Source organism: Pan paniscus, chromosome 19, assembly GCF_029289425.2.
Source record: "Pan paniscus chromosome 19, NHGRI_mPanPan1-v2.0_pri, whole genome shotgun sequence".
In the NCBI taxonomy this organism is placed as follows: domain Eukaryota; kingdom Metazoa; phylum Chordata; class Mammalia; order Primates; family Hominidae; genus Pan; species Pan paniscus.
The window spans coordinates 21,877,687-21,901,342 of NC_073268.2; the positions used below are offsets into that span (position 1 = coordinate 21,877,687).

Sequence of the window (23,656 nt, forward strand, 5' to 3'; positions counted from 1 at the left end):
GGGCGGATCACGAGGTCAGGAAATTAAGACCATCCTGGCCAAAATGGCGAAACACCGTCTCTACTAAAACACACAAAAAACTAGCCTGGCATGGTGGCACGCACCTGTAGTCCCAGCTACTTGGTAGGCTGCGGCAGGGGTATCACTTGAACCTGGGAGGCAGAGGTTGCCCTGAGCCGAGATCATGCCAATGCACTCCAGCCTGACAACAGAGTGAGACTCTGTCTGAAAAAAAAGAAAAGAAAAGAAAATACATCCAGGAAAAATAAGCTAACTTTGCATATGTGTATAGGAGTTGTGTTAGAAAAGGAAGAAGCCCTCAAAGATGGGAAGCCATTTGCAAGAAAGAGAAGGTCCAAGAGGAGGCAGAAGGGATTGGAAATAGAAAAAGGATGTAAGAAAGAGTTGATTATTACTCATAAACAGTAATGAAGGAAAAGGAGAGTCATTCTACAGGAAGATGCTGAGGTGCTTTGAGCCCAGTGAAGTTGGAGGTAAAGACAGCTATTGAGGCCGGGCACGGTGGCTCTCGCCTCTAATCCTAGCACTTTTGGAGCCCAAGGCAGATGGATCACCTGAGGTCAGGAGTTCAAGACCAGCCTGACCAACATAGAGAAACCCCATCTCTACTAAAAATACAAAATTAGACGGGCGTGGAGGCGCATGCCTGTAATCCCAGTTACTTGGGAGGCTGAGGCAGGAGAATCACTTGAACCTGGGAGGCGGAGGTTGCAGTGAGCCGAGATTGCGCCATTGCACTCCAGCCTGGGCGACAAGAGTGAAAACTGTCTCAAAAAAAAAAAAACAAAAAACAGCTGTTGAGATTGAGAGGATTAGAGTTGGCAACTGGAGAAGAGTGAGAAGCTTGAAACCCCTACTGATGAAGATTGTGATAGTCAGGAAAGAACCAGTCATAAAGATATGTGTGTGTGTATACATATAAATATGTTATATATGTGTGTGTGTGTGATACATATATATTTTTGTTTGTTTCTTTGAGACAGTGTCTCCCTCTGACACGCAGGCTGGAGTTCAGTGGTGTGATCATAGTTCACTTTTACCTTGCAATCTGGGTTCAAGCAATCTCTCATCTCAGCCCCTCAAGTAGCTAGGACTACAGGTACATGGCATTTGCCCAGCTAATTTTTAAGTTTCTTGTAGAGATGGGCCAGCCATATTTTAAATTGTGTTTTGAATGTTATATTAGAATTAAAAGTCCAAAGCCGGGTGTGGTGGCTCACGCCTGTAATCCCAGCACTTTGGGAGGCCAAGGTGGGCGGATCACGAGGTCAGGAGTTCGAGACCAGCCTGGCCAATATGGTAACCCCATCTCTACTAAAAATACAAAAATTAGCTGGGTATGGGGGCACATGCCTGTAGTCCCAGCTACTCGGGAGGCTGAGGCAGAGGAACCTCTTGAACCCAGGAGGCAGAGGCTGCAGTGAGTTGAGATCGTGCCACTGTACTCTAGCCTGGGCGACAGAACAAGATTCCGTCTCAAAAAAAAAAAAAGTCCAGTATAATGCCCATGTGATAGATCGACTTTTTCATGAAATCTCTTCTGTAGTATCAATATAATCTGAATAACACTTTGATCTATATGATGAGAAAGCTGGGAGCCTGGGAGCGATACCCCCATGCTTTTATTGTATTAATTGTATTTTCTACGGATAAACTCTAATTGCTAAAAATAAAACAACTTTATTGACCCAAGCAAGCCTAAAGTTCTGAAATCTTTTTTTTGTTTTTGTTTGTTTGTTTGTTTTTGTTTGTTTTGTTTTGAGACGGAGTCTCGCTCTGTCGCCCAGGCTGGAGTGCGGTGGTGCAGTCTCAGCTCACTGCAAGCTCCACCTCCCGGGTTCACACCATTCTCCTGCCTCAGCCTCCCAAGTAGCTGGGACTACAGATGCCTGCCACCATGCCCAGCTAATTTTTTTGTATTTTTAGTAGAGAAAGGGTTTCACCGTGTTAGCCAGGATGGTCTCGATCTCCTGACCTCGTGATCCGCCCGCCTTGGCCTCCCAAAGTTCTGGGATTACAAGTGTGAGCCACCGCGCCCAGCTGTTTTTTTTTGTTTTGTTTTGAGACGGAGTCTCACTGTCTTGCCTAGACTGGAGTGCAGTGGCATGATCTCAGCTCACTGCCACCTCCATCTCCTGGGTTCAAGCAAATCTCCTGCCTCAGCCTCCCGAGTAGCTGGGACTACAGGCATGTGCCACCACACCTGGCTAATTTTTGTATTTTTAGTAGAGATGGGGTTTCACTATGTTGGCCAGGCTGGTCCAAAACTCCTGACCTCAGGTGATCTGCTCGCCTTGGCCTCCCACAGTGCCAGGATTACAGGCATGAGCCACCTTGCCCAGCCAGTTCTGAAATCTTTTATGAAGCCTACAAAAAAAGATAATAATACCAATCTAGAAAATATTTCTTAAGGCAGTCATGCATTAGTTTGAACTTTCCAAACAAAAAAATGCAATGTGTAATACTTTTTTTTTTTTTTTTGAGATGGAGTCTTGTTCTGTTGCCCAGGCTGGAGTGCAGTGGTACAATCTCGGCTCACTGCAGCCTCTGCCTCCCTGGTTCAAGTGATTCTCCTGCCTCAGCCTCCCAAGTAGCTGGGATTACAGGTGTGCACCACCATGCATGGCTAATTTTTGTATTTTTAGTAGAGACAGGGTTTCACCATGTTGACAAGGCTGATCTCGAACTCCTGACCTCAGGTGATCCGCCCACCTCAGCCTCCCAAAGTGTTGAGATTACAGCCATTAGCCACCACGCCCAGCCTTTTATTTTAGTAGAGACCATGTTTCACCATGTTGACCAAGCTGGTCTTGAGCTGACCTCAAGTGATCCGCCCACCTCCACCTCCCAAAATGGTGGGATTATAGGCATGAGCCACTGCACCCAGCCTGTAATATTTTTTTGAAAATCTAGAACCACATTGTTCAAAGAGATAGAATGTGAGCAATACATGTAACTTAAATTTTTCAACAGCTACTTTTTTTTTTTTTTTTTGAGACAGGGTCTTACTCTGTTGTCCAAGCTGGAGTACAGTGGTGCGATCATGAGGCTTACTGTAGCCTTGACCTCCTAGGCTCAAGCGATCCTATCACCTCAGTCTCCCAAGTAGCTGGGACTGTAAGTGCACACCACCATATCCAGCTAAATTTTGTGTTTTCTGTAGAGACGGGGTTTCGCCATGTTTCCCAGGCTGGTCTTGAACTTTGGGCTTAACCCGTCTGCCCACCTCGGCATCCCAAAGTGCTAGGATTACAGGTGTGAGTCATCATGCCTGGCCAGTATTTTAGTTAGCTCAGTCTTTTCAAGTCATATACAAGTTCATTTTCTTTTAAGTTTAGTTAACAACCTTTATACATGTATTCTTTTTCTAGCATAAAGAAAGATTCGAGGCCGGGTGCGGTGGCTCACGCCTGTAATCCCAGCACTTTGGGAGGCTGAGATGGGCGCATCACGAGGTCAGGAGATCGAGACCATCCTGGCTAACATGGTGAAACCCCGCCTCTACTAAAATTACAAAAGGTTAGCCAGGCGTGGTAGCGGGCGCCTGTAGTCCCAGCTACTCAGGAGGCTGAGGCAGGAGAATGGCGTGAACCCAGGAGGCAGAGCTTGCAGTGAGCAGAGATTGTGCCACTGCACTCCAGCCTGAGAGACAAAGCGAGACTCCATCTAAAAAAAAAAAAAAAGATTCGAATCCTTATCTTGGTTGATTTTTGCGTATCTAGTTCCACTGAATTATTTATATAATTGTATAGACTACAGCACGAGACAGCTTAGCTTGTCACTCTACTGTACTATATTCTGCAGTACTATCATAAGGGAATTTCCTCCCTACCCCTGCTCTGAATTGTTCAATTGTACTATTTGCTGGAGTAATGCTTGATGCCTCCTTGATCCATTATACTAGAGTATATGTAGTATTTGTAGATTCTGAAGGAGTGGGAGCCTCTATTCTGAGTTTTAAAGGTACTTATGTACAGTGGAGGTAGCTTTTTGACAGCCTCATCTTCCAAACTATAGAGTCATTGTTTTGTTGAGTGCAATATGGTACTTGAAGCATCTATATCGGCGAAGAAGGACCCAAGTCTCCTTGACCTTACCTACCTACATTCACTTTCTCTGGTAGGAATATTGTGGGTGCCTCTCTCCAGACTTAGTTTCCATGTCAAAAAAGAAAAAAGGAAGATTGTGGGCTTTGCTACAATCCAATTCTGGATCCAATATAACCTTCATTGCTTAATTACTGTGTGATCTGGGACAAGCCTCTACTCTATAAAAATGAAGATAAGGCCAGGCTTGATGGTTCATGCCTGTAATCCCAGCACGTTGGGATGCCAAGGCAGGAGGATCACTTGAGGTCAGGAGTTCGAGACCAGACTGGGCAATATAGTGAAACCACATCTGTACAAAAATAAAGATAGAAAGTAGCCCAGCGCAATGGCTCACACCTGTAATCCCAGCACTTTAGGAGGCTGAAGCAGGCGATCACTTGAGGTCGGGAGTTCAAGACTGTAGACAGATAGATAGGTAGGTAGATAGATAGAGATATAGATATAGTTGGGGTTTTTTTGTTTTGTTTTGTTTTGTTTTGTTTTTGAGATGGAGTTTCGCTCTTGTTGCCCAGGCTGGAGTGCAATGGCGCGATCTCAGTTTACTGCAACCTCCGCCTCCCGGGTTCAAGAGATTCTCCTGCCTCAGCCTCCTGAGTAGCCAGGATTACAGGCACATGCCACCATGCCCGGCTAATTTTTGTATTTTTAGTAGAGACAGGGTTTCTCCGTGTTGATCAGGCTGGTCTCGAACTCCTGACCTCTCCCAAAGTGTTGGGATTACAGGTGTGAGCCACCGCGCCTGGCCTTTTTTTTTTTTTTTTTTTTTTTTTTTTTGAGACAGAGTCTTCCTCTGTTGCCCAGGGTGGAGTGCAGTGGCACTCTCTCAGCTCATTGCAACCTCTGCCATCCTGGGTTCCAGTGATTCTCATGCCTCAGCCTCCCAAGTAGCTGGGACTCAGGCGTGTGCCCACCACGCCTGGCTAATTTTGTTGTATTTTTAGTAGAGACAGGGTTTCACCATGTTAGCCAGGCTGGTCTCAAACTCCAGGCCTCAAGTGATCTGCCTGCCTCGGCCTCCTGGGATTGCAGACATGAGCCACTGCACCCGGCCAAGAGAGGGTAATAAATGTTAAATTACCTGGCTAGTAAAAAAATATTCTCTAAGTGTCTTTTCTCACAATTCTCAATGCCTTTTTTTTTTTTTTTGGCACAATCTCACTCTGTTGCCCAGGCTGGAATACAATGGTGCAATATTGGCTCACTGTAACCCCCGCCTCACAGGTTCAACTCATTCTCATGCCTCAGCCTCCTGAGTAACTGGGACTACAGTGCACCACCACCACACCCAGCTAATTTTTGAATATTTAGTAGAGACAGGGTTTCACCATGTTGGCCAGGCTGGTCTTGAACTCCTGGCCTCAAGTGATTCACCCACCCCCCAAAGTGCTGGGATTACAGGTGTGGGCCACCGTGCACAGCCCTAGTGACTTTTTTTTTAAGCCCCTTAATCTTTTCTTTCCTGGGTCTCTTCATTGTCAGTGTCTGCTGTTTACTCCCTACCTAGTCACCCCCTTCACCAGTATATTATGTCCTTTATGTTTTATTTTGCAGGATCTTATTTTGCTTTTCTATCGAATCCCCTCCATCTAGAATAGTACTAGACATAGTAAATATTGGTTGTATGAGTGAATCACTGCTTTTAATTATCATCACCATTGCTCTCTCTACTTCTGGTCTATGATCCACTTTGAGTTAACTTTTGTTATTTGGTGTGAGATAGGAGTATAATTTCATTCTTTTACATGTGGTTATACTTTTGTCTCAACACTGTTTGTTAAAAACACAAAAAGTATTATTTTCCCATTTAATCATCTTTGGCCTGGGCACGGTGGCTCATGCCTGTAATCCCAGCACTCTGGAAGGCCAAGGCAGATGGATCAATTTGAGGCCAGGAGTTCAAGACTAGCCTCACCAACATGGTGAAACTAAAAATACAAAAAATTAGCTGGATATGGTGGTGCATGTCTGTAATCCCAGCTACTCGGGAGGCTGAGGCACGAGAATTGCTTGAGCCTAGGAGGTGGAGGTTGTAGTGAGCCGAGATTGTGTCACTACCCTCCAGCCTGGGTGATAGAGTGAGTCTGTCTCAAAAAAAAAAAAAAAAAAAAAATTAAGAAAATAAAAATTGTCAGCCAGGCATGGTGGCTCACGCCTGTAATCCCAGCACTTTGGGAGGCAGAGGCGGGCAGATCACGAGGTCAGGAGATGGAGACCAACCTGGCTAACATGGTGAAACCCCGTCTCTACTAAAAATAAAAAAATTAGCCGGGCATGGTGCTGGGCGCCTGTAGTCCCAGCTGCTCGGGAGGCTGAGGCAGGAGAATGGCGTGAACCCAGGAGGTGGAGCTTGCAGTGAGCCGAGATCGTGCCACTGCACTCCAGCCTGGGAGACAGAGCGAGACTCCGTCTCAAAAAAAAAAAAAAAAAAAAAAAAATCGTCTTGGTATTTATTATTGTTGAAAATCACTTGATCACAGATGTATGTATGAGTTTATTTCTGTACTCTCAATTCCATTTTATTGATGTATGTGTCTATTCTTATGCTATTACCACACTTTCTTGATTACTATAGCTTTGTGGTGAGGTGTTGAGATTTTAAACTAATTATAAGCATCTTACATGAACTACTTACCGTTTATATTTGATTATGCAGCATGAAATAATTATGAATATATCATTAAATATGCCATATTAACTTTTATTAAGTTTTATGTGATCATAACAGTAAGCCATATGCATGTAAGTTCAGTTTTCATAGATCATTGCTTATGTAGTTTAGGTTTTTGCTTATGCAGCATCCAAAAACAATTAGGAAACTATTGCTTGTAATTCACCTGCCATTACTTTTTAAATGGCTCTTAAGGGCAGTTGTGAGATTATCTTTTCATGGCTATTTGCCTTTTGAGTATTCTTTCTACAAAAGGAAGTAAATTAAATTGTTCTTTCTTTCTTTATAATTTATAGATTTTGCATGCTGAAACTTCTCAACCAGAAGAAAGGGCCTTCACAGTGTCCTTTATGTAAGAATGATATAACCAAAAGGTATATAATTTGGTAATGATGCTAGGTTGGGAGCAACAACAGTAGGAAAAAGTAGAAATTATTTAATAACATAGCGTTCCTATAAAACCATTCATCAGAAAAATTTATAAAAGAGTTTTTAGCACACAGTAAATTATTTCCAAAGTTATTTTCCTGAAAGTTTTATGGGACATCTGCCTTATACAGGTATTAGGAACTTACTGCCTTTCTCTAATGCTTCTAGTGTAAAAACTTGCAGACTTATGTAAAGTAGGGCTGTATCGCCGTGCCCCCATTGTCTGTTAATCTTGTTTTTATATTTTTGATTGTGTTTCCTTTTCTTTTTTTTTTTTTTTTAAGACAGGGTCCTGCTCTGTCACTGAGGCTGGAGTGCAGTGGCGTGATCTCGGCTCACTGTAGGCTCTGTCTCCCAGCCTCTTCCTGCCTTAGCCTCCCAAATAGCTGGGACTACAGGCACACGCTACCATGCCTGGCCAATTTTTGTATTTTTTGTAGAGATGAGGTTTTACCATGTTGCCCAGGCTGGTAACTCCTGAGCTCAGGTGATCTGCCCACCTCGGCCTCCCAAAGTGCTGGGGTTCACAGGTGTGTGTTTATTTCTATCTAATTATTTACACAAACACAATGTATTTATATATTGTGTATCTCTTCTGCTACAATGTAAATCCTATGAGAGTAGTTACTTTGTCTGTCTCAACACTGTTTTTCCTAAGTTTGGTACATAGTAGGCACTCAGATGCTTAAAGGAATGAATGAATTGTGCTTTAATTCCACTTTACTAAACCCAAATCTCCCTTTGGACATTGTTATCTATGTGTTTTCAAAGAAATATAATCATAATTTGACAGAAATCCTTGAGAGGCAGAACTAAGTGAGGGATTGGGCAGGGTTCAGATGTTAAGAACAGTAAGCTCAGCAGGATGTGATTGCTCATGCCTATAACCCTAGCACTCTAGGAGGCTGAGGTGGGATGATTGCTTGAGGCCAGGAGTTTGAAATCAGCCTGGGCAACATAGTGAGACCCCATCACTACCAACAAAATAAATAAATAAATGTACATGGTGGCATATGCCCATAGTCCTAGCTACTTGGGAGGCTATAGTGGGAGGATAGCTTGAGTAAAGAAGTCTGAGGCTGCAGTGAGCTATGATTGTGGCACTGCATGCTAGCCTGGGCAATAGAGCAAGACCCTGTCTCTAAATTAAACAAAAAAAAAGTACTCTAGTTTTCTATGCAATGCATTATATCTGCTGTGGATTTAGGGCAGTATTATATCAGATAATTTTAGGCATTTGGTAGGCTTAAATGAATGACAAAAAGTTACTAAATCACTGCCGTTACACAGTTTATACAGATGTCAATGATGTATTGATTATAGAGGTTTTCTACTGTTGCTGCATCTTATTTTTATTTGTTTACATGTCTTTTCTTATTTTAGTGTCCTTAAAAGGTTGATAATCACTTGCTGAGTGTGTTTCTCAAACAATTTAATTTCAGGAGCCTACAAGAAAGTACGAGATTTAGTCAACTTGTTGAAGAGCTATTGAAAATCATTTGTGCTTTTCAGCTTGACACAGGTTTGGAGTGTAAGTGTTGAATATCCCAAGAATGACACTCAAGTGCTGTCCATGAAAACTCAGGAAGTTTGCACAATTACTTTCTATGACGTGGTGATAAGACCTTTTAGTCTAGGTTAATTTTAGTTCTGTATCTGTAATCTATTTTTTAAAAATTACTCCCACTGGTCTCACACCTTATTTTATCAATCGTAAGGTGCACATTTTTCACATCTTAACATCTCTGAAATTGGGAACATTTTACTATTGAGGGTGTGTCATTTGTTTAATTTGTGTGCTTTCTTTCTTAGTGATACAGAAAATAATAGTGCAACTTACATTGTTGGTGTCTTAGCTTTAGTGAAATACAGTATTGATAGGCAAATTTCTTAGTGTTAAGGTAAAAAACAAGGACTCTAAATAACTTTGATGGTCTGTGTATTTGTTTTTGTTTCCTAGGAGTAAAATTTCCAGTTGATTTTTTAAAATTTGATTTTTTTAAAAAAATCACAGGTAACCTTAATGCATTGTCTTAACACAACAAAGAGCATACATAGGGTTTCTCTTGGTTTCTTTGATTATAATTCATACATTTTTCTCTAACTGCAAACATAATGTTTTCCCTTGTATTTTACAGATGCAAACAGTTATAATTTTGCAAAAAAGGAAAATAACTCTCCTGAACATCTAAAAGATGAAGTTTCTATCATCCAAAGTATGGGCTACAGAAACCGTGCCAAAAGACTTCTACAGAGTGAACCTGAAAATCCTTCCTTGGTAAAACCATTTGTTTTCTTCTTCTTCTTCTTCTTTTCTTTTTTTTTTTTTTTTTGAGATGGAGTCTTGCTCTGTGGCCCAGGCTAGAAGCAGTCCTCCTGCCTTAGCCCCCTTAGTAGCTGGGATTACAGGCACGCGCCACCATGCCAGGCTAATTTTTGTATTTTTAGTAGAGACGGGGTTTCATCATGTTGGCCAAGCTGGTCTCGAACTCCTAACCTCAGGTGATCCACCCACCTCGGCTCCCCAAATTGCTGGGATTACAGGTGTGAGCCACTGTGCCCGGCCGGTAAAACCATTTTCATTTATTCTGGCAACATCTCTTTATTGAGCATTGTGAATATGTTAGTGAATGTGCTAGATGCTCATAGATTTATATAAAAAGTTAGTGAAGAAGGAAAGATGGTATATTAAGTGGTTAGACAAGTGTTCTAATCAGTTAGAGTTCAGAGAAGGTCAGGGTACCTGATATAATCAAGAGAGAGACCTTACAGCCAGGTGAGGTGAATGTACCTATAATCCCAGCTACTTAGGAGGCTGAAATGGGAGGATCACTTGAGTCCAGGTTTGAGACCAGCCCAGGCAACATAGCAAGATCCCCATCAGATACACCAAAAAGACAGATTTCTTTTTTTTTTTTTTGAGACAGAGTCTCGCTCTGTCGCCCAGGCTGGAGCGCAGTGACACAATGTCAGCTCACTGCAACCTCCGCCTCCCAGGTTCAAGTGATTCTCCTGCCTCAGCCTCCTGAGTAGTTGGGACTACAGGGGTACGACACCAGACCTGGCTAATTTTTGTAATTTTAGTAGAGTCGGGGTTTCACCATATTGGTCAGGCTGGTCTCGAACTCCTGACCTCAGGTGATCCACCCTCCTTGGCCTCCCAGAGTGCTGGGATTACAGGCGTGAGCCACCAAGCCTGGCCAAAAAAGAGAGCTCTTATAGGCCCTTCCTTGCTTTGGAGCTTTATCTGCTCTGTGATGCTTATCTAAAATAGCCATAAGGTCACTGATATTTTTAAGCATTTGGAAATTACTTCAGCTGGGTGCCATGGCTCATGCCTATAATCCCAACACTTTGGGAGGCTGAGGTAGGAGGTCCTTTGAGCCCAGCTTGTGCAACACAGTGAGACACTGTCTCTGCAATTAAAAAAAAAAAAAAAAAAGTAGCTGGGTGCCGTGGCTCACGTCTGTAATTCCAGCACTAGGAGGCTTGGGGATTGCCTGAGCTCAGGAGTTCAAGACCAGTTTGGGCAACATAGCAAGTCCTTGTCTATATTAAAAGTTTTTTTAAATTATCTGGGCATGGTGGTGTGTGCCTGTAGTCCCAGCTACTTGGGAAGCTGAGACAGAAGGATCACTTGAGTCCAGGAGATGTAGACTACAGTGAGCTATGATCACTCCACTGCACTTCAGCGTGGGCGGCAAAGCAAGATCTAGTTGCAAAAAAAAAAAAAAAAACTGGCTGGGTGCGGTGGCTAACACCTGCAATCCCAGCACCCTGGGAGGCTGAGGCCAGTGGATCATGAGGTCAGGAGATTGAGACCACCCTGGCCAACATGGTGAAACCCGGTCTCTACTAAAAATACAAAAATTAGCTGAGTGTGGTGGCACGTGCCTGTAATCCCAGCTACTCCAGAGGCTGAGGCTGAAGAATCACTTGAACCTGAGAGTCGGAGGTTGCAGTGAGCCGAGATTGCGCCACTGCACTCCAGCCTGGCGACAGAGCGAGACTCCGTCTCAAAAAAAAAAAAAAGCTTCACGCCTATAATCCCAGCACTTTGGGAGGCCGAGTCAAGTGGATCACGAGGTGAGGAGATCAAGACTATCCTGGCTCACACGGTGAAAGCCCGTCTCTACTAAAAACACAAAAAAATTAGCTGAGCGTGATGGCGGACTCCTGTAGTCCCAGCTACTCGGGAGGCTGAGGCAGGAGAATAGCATGAACCCGGGAGGCGGAGCTTGCAGTGAGCCGAGATCCCGCCACTGCGATCCAGCCTAGGCGACAGAGTGAGACTCTGTCTCAAAAAAAAAAAAAAAAAAAAAAACTTAGCTGGGCGTGGTGGTATGCACCTGTGGTCCTAGCTACTTGGGAGGCTGAGGCTGGAGCATTGCTTTAACATAGAGAGTCAAGGCTGCAGTTGAGCTATGACTGTGCCACTGGACTCCAGCGCAGGTGACTGAGACCCTATCTTTTAAAAAAAGGGAAAATTACTTGAACTTAAAAGGTGTAATTGTTAAAGAAAATGTAGTGATTTGCTCTGTTGTTACTTATATGTGCATGAATGATGGAGATCTTAAAAAGTAATCATTCTGGGGCTGGGCGTAGTAGCTTGCACCTGTAATCCCAGCACTTCGGGAGGCTGAGGCAGGCAGATAATTTGAGGTCAGGAGTTTGAGACCAGCCTGGCCAACATGGTGAAACCCATCTCTACTAAAAATACAAAAATTAGCTGGGTGTGGTGGCACGTGCCTGTAATCCCAGCTACTCGGGAGGCGGAGGCACAAGAATTGCTTGAACCTAGGACGCGGAGGTTGCAGCGAGCCAAGATCGCGCCACTGCACTCCAGCCTGGGCCGTAGAATGAGACTCTGTCTCAAAAAAGAAAAAAAAGTAATTGTTCTAGCTGGGCACAGTGGCTCTTGCCTGTAATCCCAGCACTTTGGGAGGCCAAGGCGGGTGGATCTCTTGAGTCCTAGAGTTCAAGACCAGCCTGGGCAATGTGGTGAAACCCCATCACTACAAAAAATACAAAAATTAGCCAGGCATGGTGGCGTGGGCTTGTAGTCCCAGCTCCTTGGGAGGCTGAGGTGGGAGGATCACTTGAACCCAGGAGACAGAGGTTGCAGTGAACCGAGATCACGCCACCACGCTCCAGCCTGGGCAACAGAACAAGACTCTGTCTAAAAAAATACAAATAAAATAAAAGTAGTTCTCATAGTACCAGCATTCATTTTTCAAAAGATATAGAGCTAAAAAGGAAGGAAAAAAAAAGTAATGTTGGGCTTTTAAATACTCGTTCCTATACTAAATGTTCTTAGGAGTGCTGGGGTTTTATTGTCATCATTTATCCTTTATAAAAATGTTGTTGGCCAGGCACGGTGGCTCATGGCTGTAATCCCAGCACTTTGGGAGGCCGAGGCAGGCAGATCACCTGAGGTCAGGAGTGTGAGACCAGCCTGGCCAACATGGCGAAACCTGTCTCTACTAAAAATACAAAAATTAACTAGGCGTGGTGGCGTGCGCCTGTAGTCCCAGCTACTCGGGAGGCTGAGGCAGGAGAATCAACTGAACCAGGGAGGTGGAGGTTGCAGTGTGCCAAGATCATGCCACTGCACTCTAGCCTGGCAACAGAGCAAGATTCTGTCTCAAAAAAAAATATATATATATATACATATATCCCAAAGTTCTGGGATTACATATATATATGTAATATATATATATACACACACACACACACACATATATGTATATATACACACACACACACACAAATTAGCCAGGCATAGTTGCACGCGCTTGTAGTCCCAGCTACTCAGGAGGCTGAGGCAGGAGAATCTCTTGAACTTAGGAGGCGGAGGTTGCAGTGAGCTGAGATTGTGCCACTGCACTCCAGCCTGGGTGACAGAGCAGGACTCTGTACACCCCCCAAAACAAAAAAAAAAGTTATCAGATGTGATTGGAATGTATATCAAGTATCAGCTTCAAAATATGCTATATTAATACTTCAAAAATTACACAAATAATACATAATCAGGTTTGAAAAATTTAAGACAACAGAAAAAAAATATTCAAATCACACATATCCCACACATTTTATTATTACTACTACTATTATTTTGTAGAGACTGGGTCTCACTCTGTTGCTTATGCTGGTCTTGAACTCCTGGCCTCAAGCAGTCCTGCTCCAGCCTCCCAAAGTGCTGGGATTATAGGCATGAGCTACCGCTCCCAGCCCCAGACATTTTAGTGTGTAAATTCCTGGGCATTTTTTCCAGGCATCGTACATGTTAGCTGACTGATGATGGTCAATTTATTTTGTCCATGGTGTCAAGTTTCTCTTCAGGAGGAAAAGCACAGAACTGGCCAACAATTGCTTGACTGTTCTTTACCATACTGTTTAGCAGGAAACCAGTCTCAGTGTCCAACTCTCTAACCTTGGAACTGTGAGAACTCTGAGGACAAAGCAGCGGATACAACCTCAAAAGAAGTCTGTCTACATTGAATTGGGTAAGGGTCTCAGGTTTTTTAAGTATTTAATAATAATTGTTGGATTCCGTATCTTATAGTTTTGCCAAAAATCTTGGTCATAATTTGTATTTGTGGTAGGCAGCTTTGGGAAGTGAATTTTATGAGCCCTATGGTGAGTTATAAATAATGTAAAAGATGCAGTTCCCACCTTGAAGAATCTTACTTTAAAAAGGGAGCAAAAGAGGCCAGGCACGGTGGCTCACACCTGTAATCCCAGCACTTTGGGAGGCCAAAGTGGGCGGATCACCTGAGGTCGGGAGTTCGAGACCAGCCTAGCCAACATGGAGAAACTCTGTCTGTACCAAAAAATACAAAATTAGCCAGATGTGGTGGCACATACCTGTAATCCCAGCTACTCGGGAGGCTGAGGCAGGAGAATCACTTGAACCCGGGAGGCGGAGCTTGTGGTGAACCGAGATCGCACCATTGCACTCCAGCCTGGGCAAAAATAGCGAAACTCCATCTAAAAAAAAAAAAGAGAGCAAAAGAAAGAATATCTGGTTTTAAATATGTGTAAATATGTTTTGGAAAGATGGAGAGTAGCAATAAGAAAAAACATGATGGATTGCTACAGTATTTAGTTCCAAGATAAATTGTACTAGATGAGGAAGCCTTTTAAGAAGAGCTGAATCGCCAGGCACGGTGGCTCACGCCTGTAATCCCAGCACTTTGGGAGGCTGAGGTGGGCGGATCACCTGAGGTCGGGAGTTCAAGACCAGCCTGACCAACATGGAGAAACCCCATCTCTACTAAAAAAAAAAATTAGCCAGGGTGGTGGCTTATGCCTGTAATCCCAGCTACTCAGGAGGCTGAGGCAGGAGAATCGCTTGAACCCAGCAGGCGGAGGTTGCGGTGAGCCAAGATTGCACCATTGCACTCCAGCCTAGGCAACAAGAGTGAAACTCCATCTCAAAAAAAAAAAAAAAGAGCTGAATCTTGGCTGGGCAGGATGGCTCGTGCCTGTAATCCTAACGCTTTGGAAGACCGAGGCAGAAGGATTGGTTGAGTCCACGAGTTTAAGACCAGCCTGGCCAACATAGGGGAACCCTGTCTCTATTTTTAAAATAATAATACATTTTTGGCCAGGTGCGGTGGCTCATGCCTGTAATCCCAACACTTTGGGAGGCTGAGGCAGGTAGATCACCTGAGGTCAGAGTTCGAGACCAGCCTGGATAACCTGGTGAAACCCCTCTTTACTAAAAATACAAAAAAAAAAAAAAAATTAGCTGGGTGTGGTAGCACATGCTTGTAATCCCAGCTATTTGGGAGGCTGAGGCAGGAGAATCGCTTGAACCAGGGAGGCGGAGGTTACAATGAGCCAACACTACACCACTGCACTCCAGCCTGGGCAATAGAGTGAGACTCCATCTCAAAAAAATAATAATTTTTAAAAATAATAAATTTTTTTAAGCTTATAAAAAGAAGAGTTGAGGCCAGCATAGTAGCTCACATCTGTAATCTCAGCAGTGGCAGAGGATTGCTTGAAGCCAGGAGTTTGAGACCAGCCTGGGCAACATAGCAAGACCTCATCTCTACAAAAAAATTTCTTTTTTAAATTAGCTGGGTGTGGTGGTGTGCATCTGTAGTCCCAGCTACTCAGGAAGCAGAGGTGAGTGGATAGATTGAACCCAGGAGTTTGAGGCTGTAGTGAGCTATGATCATGCCACTGCACTCCAACCTGGGTGACAGAGCAAGACCTCCAAAAAAAAAAAAAAAAGAGCTGCTGAGCTCAGAATTCAAACTGGGCTCTCAAATTGGATTTTCTTTTAGAATATATTTATAATTAAAAAGGGTAGCCATCTTTTGAGCTCCCAGGCACCACCATCTATTTATCATAACACTTACTGTTTTCCCCCCTTATGATCATAAATTCCTAGACAACAGGCATTGTAAAAATAGTTATAGTAGTTGATATTTAGGAGCACTTAACTATATTCCAGGCACTATTGTGCTTTTCTTGTATAACTCATTAGATGCTTGTCAGACCTCTGAGATTGTTCCTATTATACTTATTTTACAGATGAGAAAATTAAGGCACAGAGAGGTTATGAAATTTTTCCAAGGTATTAAACCTAGTAAGTGGCTGAGCCATGATTCAAACCTAGGAAGTTAGATGTCAGAGCCTGTGCTTTTTTTTTGTTTTTGTTTTTGTTTTCAGTAGAAACGGGGGTCTCACTTTGTTGGCCAGGCTGGTCTTGAACTCCTAACCTCAAATAATCCACCCATCTCGGCCTCCTCAAGTGCTGGGATTACAGGTGAGAGCCACTGTGCCTGGCGAAGCCCGTGCCTTTAACCACTTCTCTGTATTACATACTAGCTTAACTAGCATTGTACCTGCCACAGTAGATGCTCAGTAAATATTTCTAGTTGAATATCTGTTTTTCAACAAGTACATTTTTTTAACCCTTTTAATTAAGAAAACTTTTATTGATTTATTTTTTGGGGGGAAATTTTTTAGGATCTGATTCTTCTGAAGATACCGTTAATAAGGCAACTTATTGCAGGTGAGTCAAAGAGAACCTTTGTCTATGAAGCTGGTATTTTCCTATTTAGTTAATATTAAGGATTGATGTTTCTCTCTTTTTAAAAATATTTTAACTTTTATTTTAGGTTCAGGGATGTATGTGCAGTTTGTTATATAGGTAAACACACGACTTGGGATTTGGTGTACAGATTTTTTTCATCATCCGGGTACTAAGCATACCCCACAGTTTTTTGTTTGCTTTCTTTCTGAATTTCTCCCTCTTCCCACCTTCCTCCCTCAAGTAGGCTGGTGTTTCTCCAGACTAGAATCATGGTATTGGAAGAAACCTTAGAGATCATCTAGTTTAGTTCTCTCATTTTATAGTGGAGGAAATACCCTTTTTGTTTGTTGGATTTAGTTATTAGCACTGTCCAAAGGAATTTAGGATAACAGTAGAACTCTGCACATGCTTGCTTCTAGCAGATTGTTCTCTAAGTTCCTCATATACAGTAATATTGACACAGCAGTAATTGTGACTGATGAAAATGTTCAAGGACTTCATTTTCAACTCTTTCTTTCCTCTGTTCCTTATTTCCACATATCTCTCAAGCTTTGTCTGTATGTTATATAATAAACTACAAGCAGCCCCAAATATGTTACCTACCTTCCTTAGGAATTATTGCTTGACCCAGGTTTTTTTTTTTTTTTTTGGAGACGGGGTCTTGCCCTGTTGCCAGGATGGAGTGTAGTGGCGCCATCTCGGCTCACTGCAATCTCCAACTCCCTGGTTCAAGCGATTCTCCTGTCTCAATCTCACGAGTAGCTGGGACTACAGGTATACACCACCATGCCCGGTTAATTGACCATTCCATTTCTTTCTTTCTTTCTTTTTTTTTTTTTGAGACAGAGTCTTGCTCTGTTGCCCAGGCTGGAGTACAGAGGTGTGATCTCACCTCTCCGCAACGTCTGCCTCCCAGGTTGAAGCCATACTCCTGCCTCAGCCTCTCTAGTAGCTGGGACTACAGGCGCGCGCCACCACACCCGGCTAATTTTTGTATTTTTAGTAGAGATGGGGTTTCACCATGTTGGCCAGGCTGGTCTTGAACTCATGACCTCAAGTGGTCCACCCGCCTCAGCCTCTCAAAGTGCTGGAATTACAGGCTTGAGCCACCGTGCCCAGCAACCATTTCATTTCAACTAGAAGTTTCTAAAGGAGAGAGCAGCTTTCACTAACTAAATAAGATTGGTCAGCTTTCTGTAATCGAAAGAGCTAAAATGTTTGATCTTGGTCATTTGACAGTTCTGCATACATGTAACTAGTGTTTCTTATTAGGACTCTGTCTTTTCCCTATAGTGTGGGAGATCAAGAATTGTTACAAATCACCCCTCAAGGAACCAGGAATGAAATCAGTTTGGATTCTGCAAAAAAGGGTAATGGCAAAGTTTGCCAACTTAACAGGCACTGAAAAGAGAGTGGGTAGATACAGTACTGTAATTAGATTATTCCGAAGACCATTTGGGACCTTTACAACCCACAAAATCTCTTGGCAGAGTTAGAGTATCATTCTTTGTCAAATGTCGTGGTATGGTCTGATAGATTTAAATGGTACTAGACTAATGTAGCTATAATAAGACCTTCTGTAACTGATTGTTGCCCTTTCTTTTTTTTTTTTTTTTTTTTTTTTTTTGAGGTGGGGTCTCACTCTGTTGCCCAGGCTGGAGTGCAGTGATGCAATCTTGGCTCACTGCAACCTCCACCTCCAAGGCTCAAGCTATCCTCCCACTTCAGCCTCCTGAGTAGCTGGGACTACAGGCGCATGCCACCACACCCGGTTAATTTTTTGTGGTTTTATAGAGATGGGGTTTCACCATGTTACCGAGGCTGGTCTCAAACTCCTGGACTCAAGCAGTCTGCCCACTTCAGCCTCCCAAAGTGCTGCAGTTACAGGCTTGAGCCACTGTGCCTGGCCTGCCCTTTACTTTTAATTGGTGTATTTGTGTTTCATCTTTTACCTACTGGTTTTTAAATATAGGGAGTGGTAAGTCTGTAGATAGAACAGAGTATTAAGTAGACTTAATGGCCAGTAATCTTTAGAGTACATCAGAACCGGTTTTCTGATGGCCAATCTGCTTTTGATTCACTCTTAGACGTTAGAGAAATAGGAGGTGTGGTTTCTGCATAGGGAAAATTCTGAAATTAAAAATTTAATGGATCCTAAGTGGAAATAATCTAGGTAAATAGGAATTAAATGAAAGAGTATGAGCTACATCTTCAGTATACTTGGTAGTTTATGAGGTTAGTTTCTCTAATATAGCCAGTTGGTTGATTTCCACCTCCAAGGTGTATGAAGTATGTATTTTTTTAATGACAATTCAGTTTTTGAGTACCTTGTTATTTTTGTATATTTTCAGCTGCTTGTGAATTTTCTGAGACGGATGTAACAAATACTGAACATCATCAACCCAGTAATAATGATTTGAACACCACTGAGAAGCGTGCAACTGAGAGGCATCCAGAAAAGTATCAGGGTAGTTCTGTTTCAAACTTGCATGTGGAGCCATGTGGCACAAATACTCATGCCAGCTCATTACAGCATGAGAACAGCAGTTTATTACTCACTAAAGACAGAATGAATGTAGAAAAGGCTGAATTCTGTAATAAAAGCAAACAGCCTGGCTTAGCAAGGAGCCAACATAACAGATGGGCTGGAAGTAAGGAAACATGTAATGATAGGCGGACTCCCAGCACAGAAAAAAAGGTAGATCTGAATGCTGATCCCCTGTGTGAGAGAAAAGAATGGAATAAGCAGAAACTGCCATGCTCAGAGAATCCTAGAGATACTGAAGATGTTCCTTGGATAACACTAAATAGCAGCATTCAGAAAGTTAATGAGTGGTTTTCCAGAAGTGATGAACTGTTAGGTTCTGATGACTCACATGATGGGGGGTCTGAATCAAATGCCAAAGTAGCTGATGTATTGGACGTTCTAAATGAGGTAGATGAATATTCTGGTTCTTCAGAGAAAATAGACTTACTGGCCAGCGATCCTCATGAGGCTTTAATATGTAAAAGTGAAAGAGTTCACTCCAAATCAGTAGAGAGTAATACTGAAGACAAAATATTTGGGAAAACCTATCGGAGGAAGGCAAGCCTCCCCAACTTAAGCCATGTAACTGAAAATCTAATTATAGGAGCATTTGTTACTGAGCCACAGATAATACAAGAGCGTCCCCTCACAAATAAATTAAAGCGTAAAAGGAGAGCTACATCAGGCCTTCATCCTGAGGATTTTATCAAGAAAGCAGATTTGGCAGTTCAAAAGACTCCTGAAATGATAAATCAGGGAACTAACCAAATGGAGCAGAATGGTCAAGTGATGAATATTACTAATAGTGGTCATGAGAATAAAACAAAAGGTGATTCTATTCAGAATGAGAAAAATCCTAACCCAATAGAATCACTCGAAAAAGAATCTGCTTTCAAAACGAAAGCTGAACCTATAAGCAGCAGTATAAGCAATATGGAACTCGAATTAAATATCCACAATTCAAAAGCACCTAAAAAGAATAGGCTGAGGAGGAAGTCTTCTACCAGGCATATTCATGCGCTTGAACTAGTAGTCAGTAGAAATCTAAGCCCACCTAATTGTACTGAATTGCAAATTGATAGTTGTTCTAGCAGTGAAGAGATAAAGAAAAAAAAGTACAACCAAATGCCAGTCAGGCACAGCAGAAACCTACAACTCATGGAAGATAAAGAACCTGCAACTGGAGTCAAGAAGAGTAACAAGCCAAATGAACAGACAAGTAAAAGACATGACAGCGATACTTTCCCAGAGCTGAAGTTAACAAATGCACCTGGTTCTTTTACTAACTGTTCAAATACCAGTGAACTTAAAGAATTTGTCAATCCTAGCCTTCCAAGAGAAGAAAAAGAAGAGAAACTAGAAACAGTTAAAGTGTCTAATAATGCCGAAGACCCCAAAGATCTCATGTTAAGTGGAGAAAGGGTTTTGCAAACTGAAAGATCTGTAGAGAGTAGCAGTATTTCATTGGTACCTGGTACTGATTATGGCACTCAGGAAAGTATCTCGTTACTGGAAGTTAGCACTCTAGGGAAGGCAAAAACAGAACCAAATAAATGTGTGAGTCAGTGTGCAGCATTTGAAAACCCCAAGGGACTAATTCATGGTTGTTCCAAAGATACTAGAAATGACACAGAAGGCTTTAAGTATCCACTGGGACATGAAGTTAACCACAGTCGGGAAACAAGCATAGAAATGGAAGAAAGTGAACTTGATGCTCAGTATTTGCAGAATACATTCAAGGTTTCAAAGCGCCAGTCATTTGCTCTGTTTTCAAATCCAGGAAATCCAGAAGAGGAATGTGCAACATTCTCTGCCCACTGTAGGTCCTTAAAGAAACAAAGTCCAAAAGTCACTTTTGAACGTGAACAAAAGGAACAAAATCAAGGAAAGAATGAGTCTAATATCAAGCCTGTACAGACAGTTAATATCACTGCAGGCTTTCCTGTGGTTTGTCAGAAAGATAAGCCAGTTGATTATGCCAAATGTAGTATCAAAGGAGGCTCTAGGTTTTGTCTATCATCTCAGTTCAGAGGCAACGAAACTGGACTCATTACTCCAAATAAACATGGACTTTTACAAAACCCATATCATATACCACCACTTTTTCCCATCAAGTCATTTGTTAAAACTAAATGTAAGAAAAACCTGCTAGAGGAAAACTTTGAGGAACATTCAATGTCACCTGAAAGAGAAATGGGAAATGAGAACATTCCAAGTACAGTGAGCACAATTAGCCGTAATAACATTAGAGAAAATCTTTTTAAAGAAGCCAGCTCAAGCAATATTAATGAAGTAGGTTCCAGTACTAATGAAGTGGGCTCCAGTATTAATGAAGTAGGTTCCAGTGATGAAAACATTCAAGCAGAACTAGGTAGAAACAGAGGGCCAAAATTGAATGCTATGCTTAGATTAGGGGTTTTGCAACCTGAGGTCTATAAACAAAGTCTTCCTGGAAGTAATTGTAAGCATCCTGAAATAAAAAAGCAAGAATATGAAGAAGTAGTTCAGACTGTTAATACAGATTTCTCTCCATGTCTGATTTCAGATAACTTAGAACAGCCTATGGGAAGTAGTCATGCATCTCAGGTTTGTTCTGAGACACCTGATGACCTGTTAGATGATGGTGAAATAAAGGAAGATACTAGTTTTGCTGAAAATGACATTAAGGAAAGTTCTGCTGTTTTTAGCAAAAGCGTCCAGAGAGGAGAGCTTAGCAGGAGTCCTAGCCCTTTCACCCATACACATTTGGCTCAGGGTTACCGAAGAGGGGCCAAGAAATTAGAGTCCTCAGAAGAGAACTTATCTAGTGAGGATGAAGAGCTTCCCTGCTTCCAACACTTGTTATTTGGTAAAGTAAGCAATATACCTTCTCAGTCTACTAGGCATAGCACCGTTGCTACCGAGTGTCTGTCTAAGAACACAGAGGAGAATTTATTATCATTGAAGAATAGCTTAAATGACTGCAGTAACCAGGTAATATTGGCAAAGGCATCTCAGGAACATCACCTTAGTGAGGAAACAAAATGTTCTGCTAGCTTGTTTTCTTCACAGTGCAGTGAATTGGAAGACTTGACTGCAAATACAAACACCCAGGATCCTTTCTTGATTGGTTCTTCCAAACAAATGAGGCATCAGTCTGAAAGCCAGGGAGTTGGTCTGAGTGACAAGGAATTGGTTTCAGATGATGAAGAAAGAGGAACGGGCTTGGAAGAAAATAATCAAGAAGAGCAAAGCATGGATTCAAACTTAGGTATTGGAACCAGGTTTTTGTGTTTGCCCCAGTCTATTTATAGAAATGAGCTAAATGTTTATGCTTTTGGGGAGCACATCTTACAAATTTCCAAGTATAGTTAAAGGAACTGCTTCTTAAACTTGAAACATGTTCCTCCTAAGGTGCTTTTCATAGAAAAAAGTCCTTCACACAGCTAGGACGTCATCTTTGACTGAATGAGCTTTAACATCCTAATTACTGGTGGACTTACTTCTGGTTTCATTTTATAAAAGCAAATCCCAGTGTCCCAAAGCAAGGAATTTAATCATTTTGTGTGACATGAAAGTAAATCCAGTCCTGCCAATGAGAAGAAAAAGACACAGCAAGTTGCAGCGTTTATAGTCTGCTTTTACATCTGAACCTCTGTTTTTGTTATTTAAGGTGAAGCAGCATCTGGGTGTGAGAGTGAAACAAGCGTCTCTGAAGACTGCTCAGGGCTATCCTCTCAGAGTGACATTTTAACCACTCAGGTAAAAAGCGCGTGTGTGTGTGCACATGCGTGTGTGTGGTGTCCTTTGCATTCAGTGGTATGTATCCCACATTCTTAGGTTTGCTGACATCATCTCTTTGAATTAATGGCACAATTGTTTGTGGTTCATTGTCTCCTTAAATTAGACTGTAAGCACCTTGATGGAACTCATACTACCTTTTATTTGACACACATGCACACACGCACACATGGCCTAGACATACACTGCCTAGCTCATTGTAGCATACTAAATACTGATTTTAATGAATAAGCTAAACCTTCGAAACCCATTTGCTAATCCCAGCACTTTGGGAGGCCAAGGTGGGTGGATCACCTCAGGTCAGAAGTTTGAGACCAGCCTGGCCAACATGGTGAAACCCCACATCTACTAAAAATACAAAAATTAGCTGGGCGTGGTGGCCAATGCCTTGTAATCCCAGCTACTCTGGAGGCTGAGACAGGAGAATCGCCTGAACCTGGGAGGTGGAGGTTGCACTGAGCTGGGATTGTACCACTGCACTCCAGCCTGGGTGACAGAGTGAGACTCCATCTCAAAAACAAACAAACAAAAACACATCATTTCCCCTATAGCAAAAACATGACGGCACTTACTGTATCAAGAGAGGTGAGAAAAAGGAGCCACAGCAGGATGATTCAAGGGGCTCTGCATAGCTCCATTTTAAGAATATGCCTACTGCAGGTCAGAGAAGGTAAGCAAACTGCCTGAGGCCACACAGCCAGGTACAGAACTCTCACCAATATTATTGCCAGCAATCGCAATTTTGGTGTTTATTCTTGGTACCAAGTTGGAGACTATAGGGTTCTCTTCCTAATAGAGACCATCTAGCCTTTCACTGTTTTGTGGATACTTCTTTCTCTTCTTCTTTTTTTTTTCCCCCTTTTAAAATCTAGTTATTTTTTTCTTTTTGGTTTCTTTGACACAGGGTCTCTTACTCTGTTACCCAGGCTGGAATGGAGTAGTGCAGTCATGGTTCACTGTAGCTTTGACTTCCTGGGCTCAAGCGATCCTCCTACCTCAGCTTCCCGAGTAGCTGGGACCACAGGCGCCCACCAACACCTCCAGCTAATTTTTAAGTTTTTACTAGAGAC

General features: G+C 42.4%; 1 protein-coding gene across 51 annotated transcripts in view; it reads left to right on the forward strand.

Moving 5' to 3' along the window:
• BRCA1 (BRCA1 DNA repair associated) overlaps nt 1–23,656 on the forward strand; it is a 91,641-nt gene that overhangs the window by 11,889 nt on the left and 56,096 nt on the right. For 12 of the 51 annotated variants that reach the window (XM_055100850.3, XM_057300188.2, XM_057300185.2 and 9 more), the window contains exons 4-11: nt 7,095–7,172; nt 8,670–8,758; nt 9,366–9,505; nt 13,628–13,733; nt 16,213–16,258; nt 17,573–17,649; nt 18,631–18,747; nt 22,459–22,547. In XM_055100850.3, coding sequence (XP_054956825.2) covers nt 7,095–7,172; nt 8,670–8,758; nt 9,366–9,505; nt 13,628–13,733; nt 16,213–16,258; nt 17,573–17,649; nt 18,631–18,747; nt 22,459–22,547 — 742 coding nt within the window. 51 annotated transcript variants of the gene reach the window in all.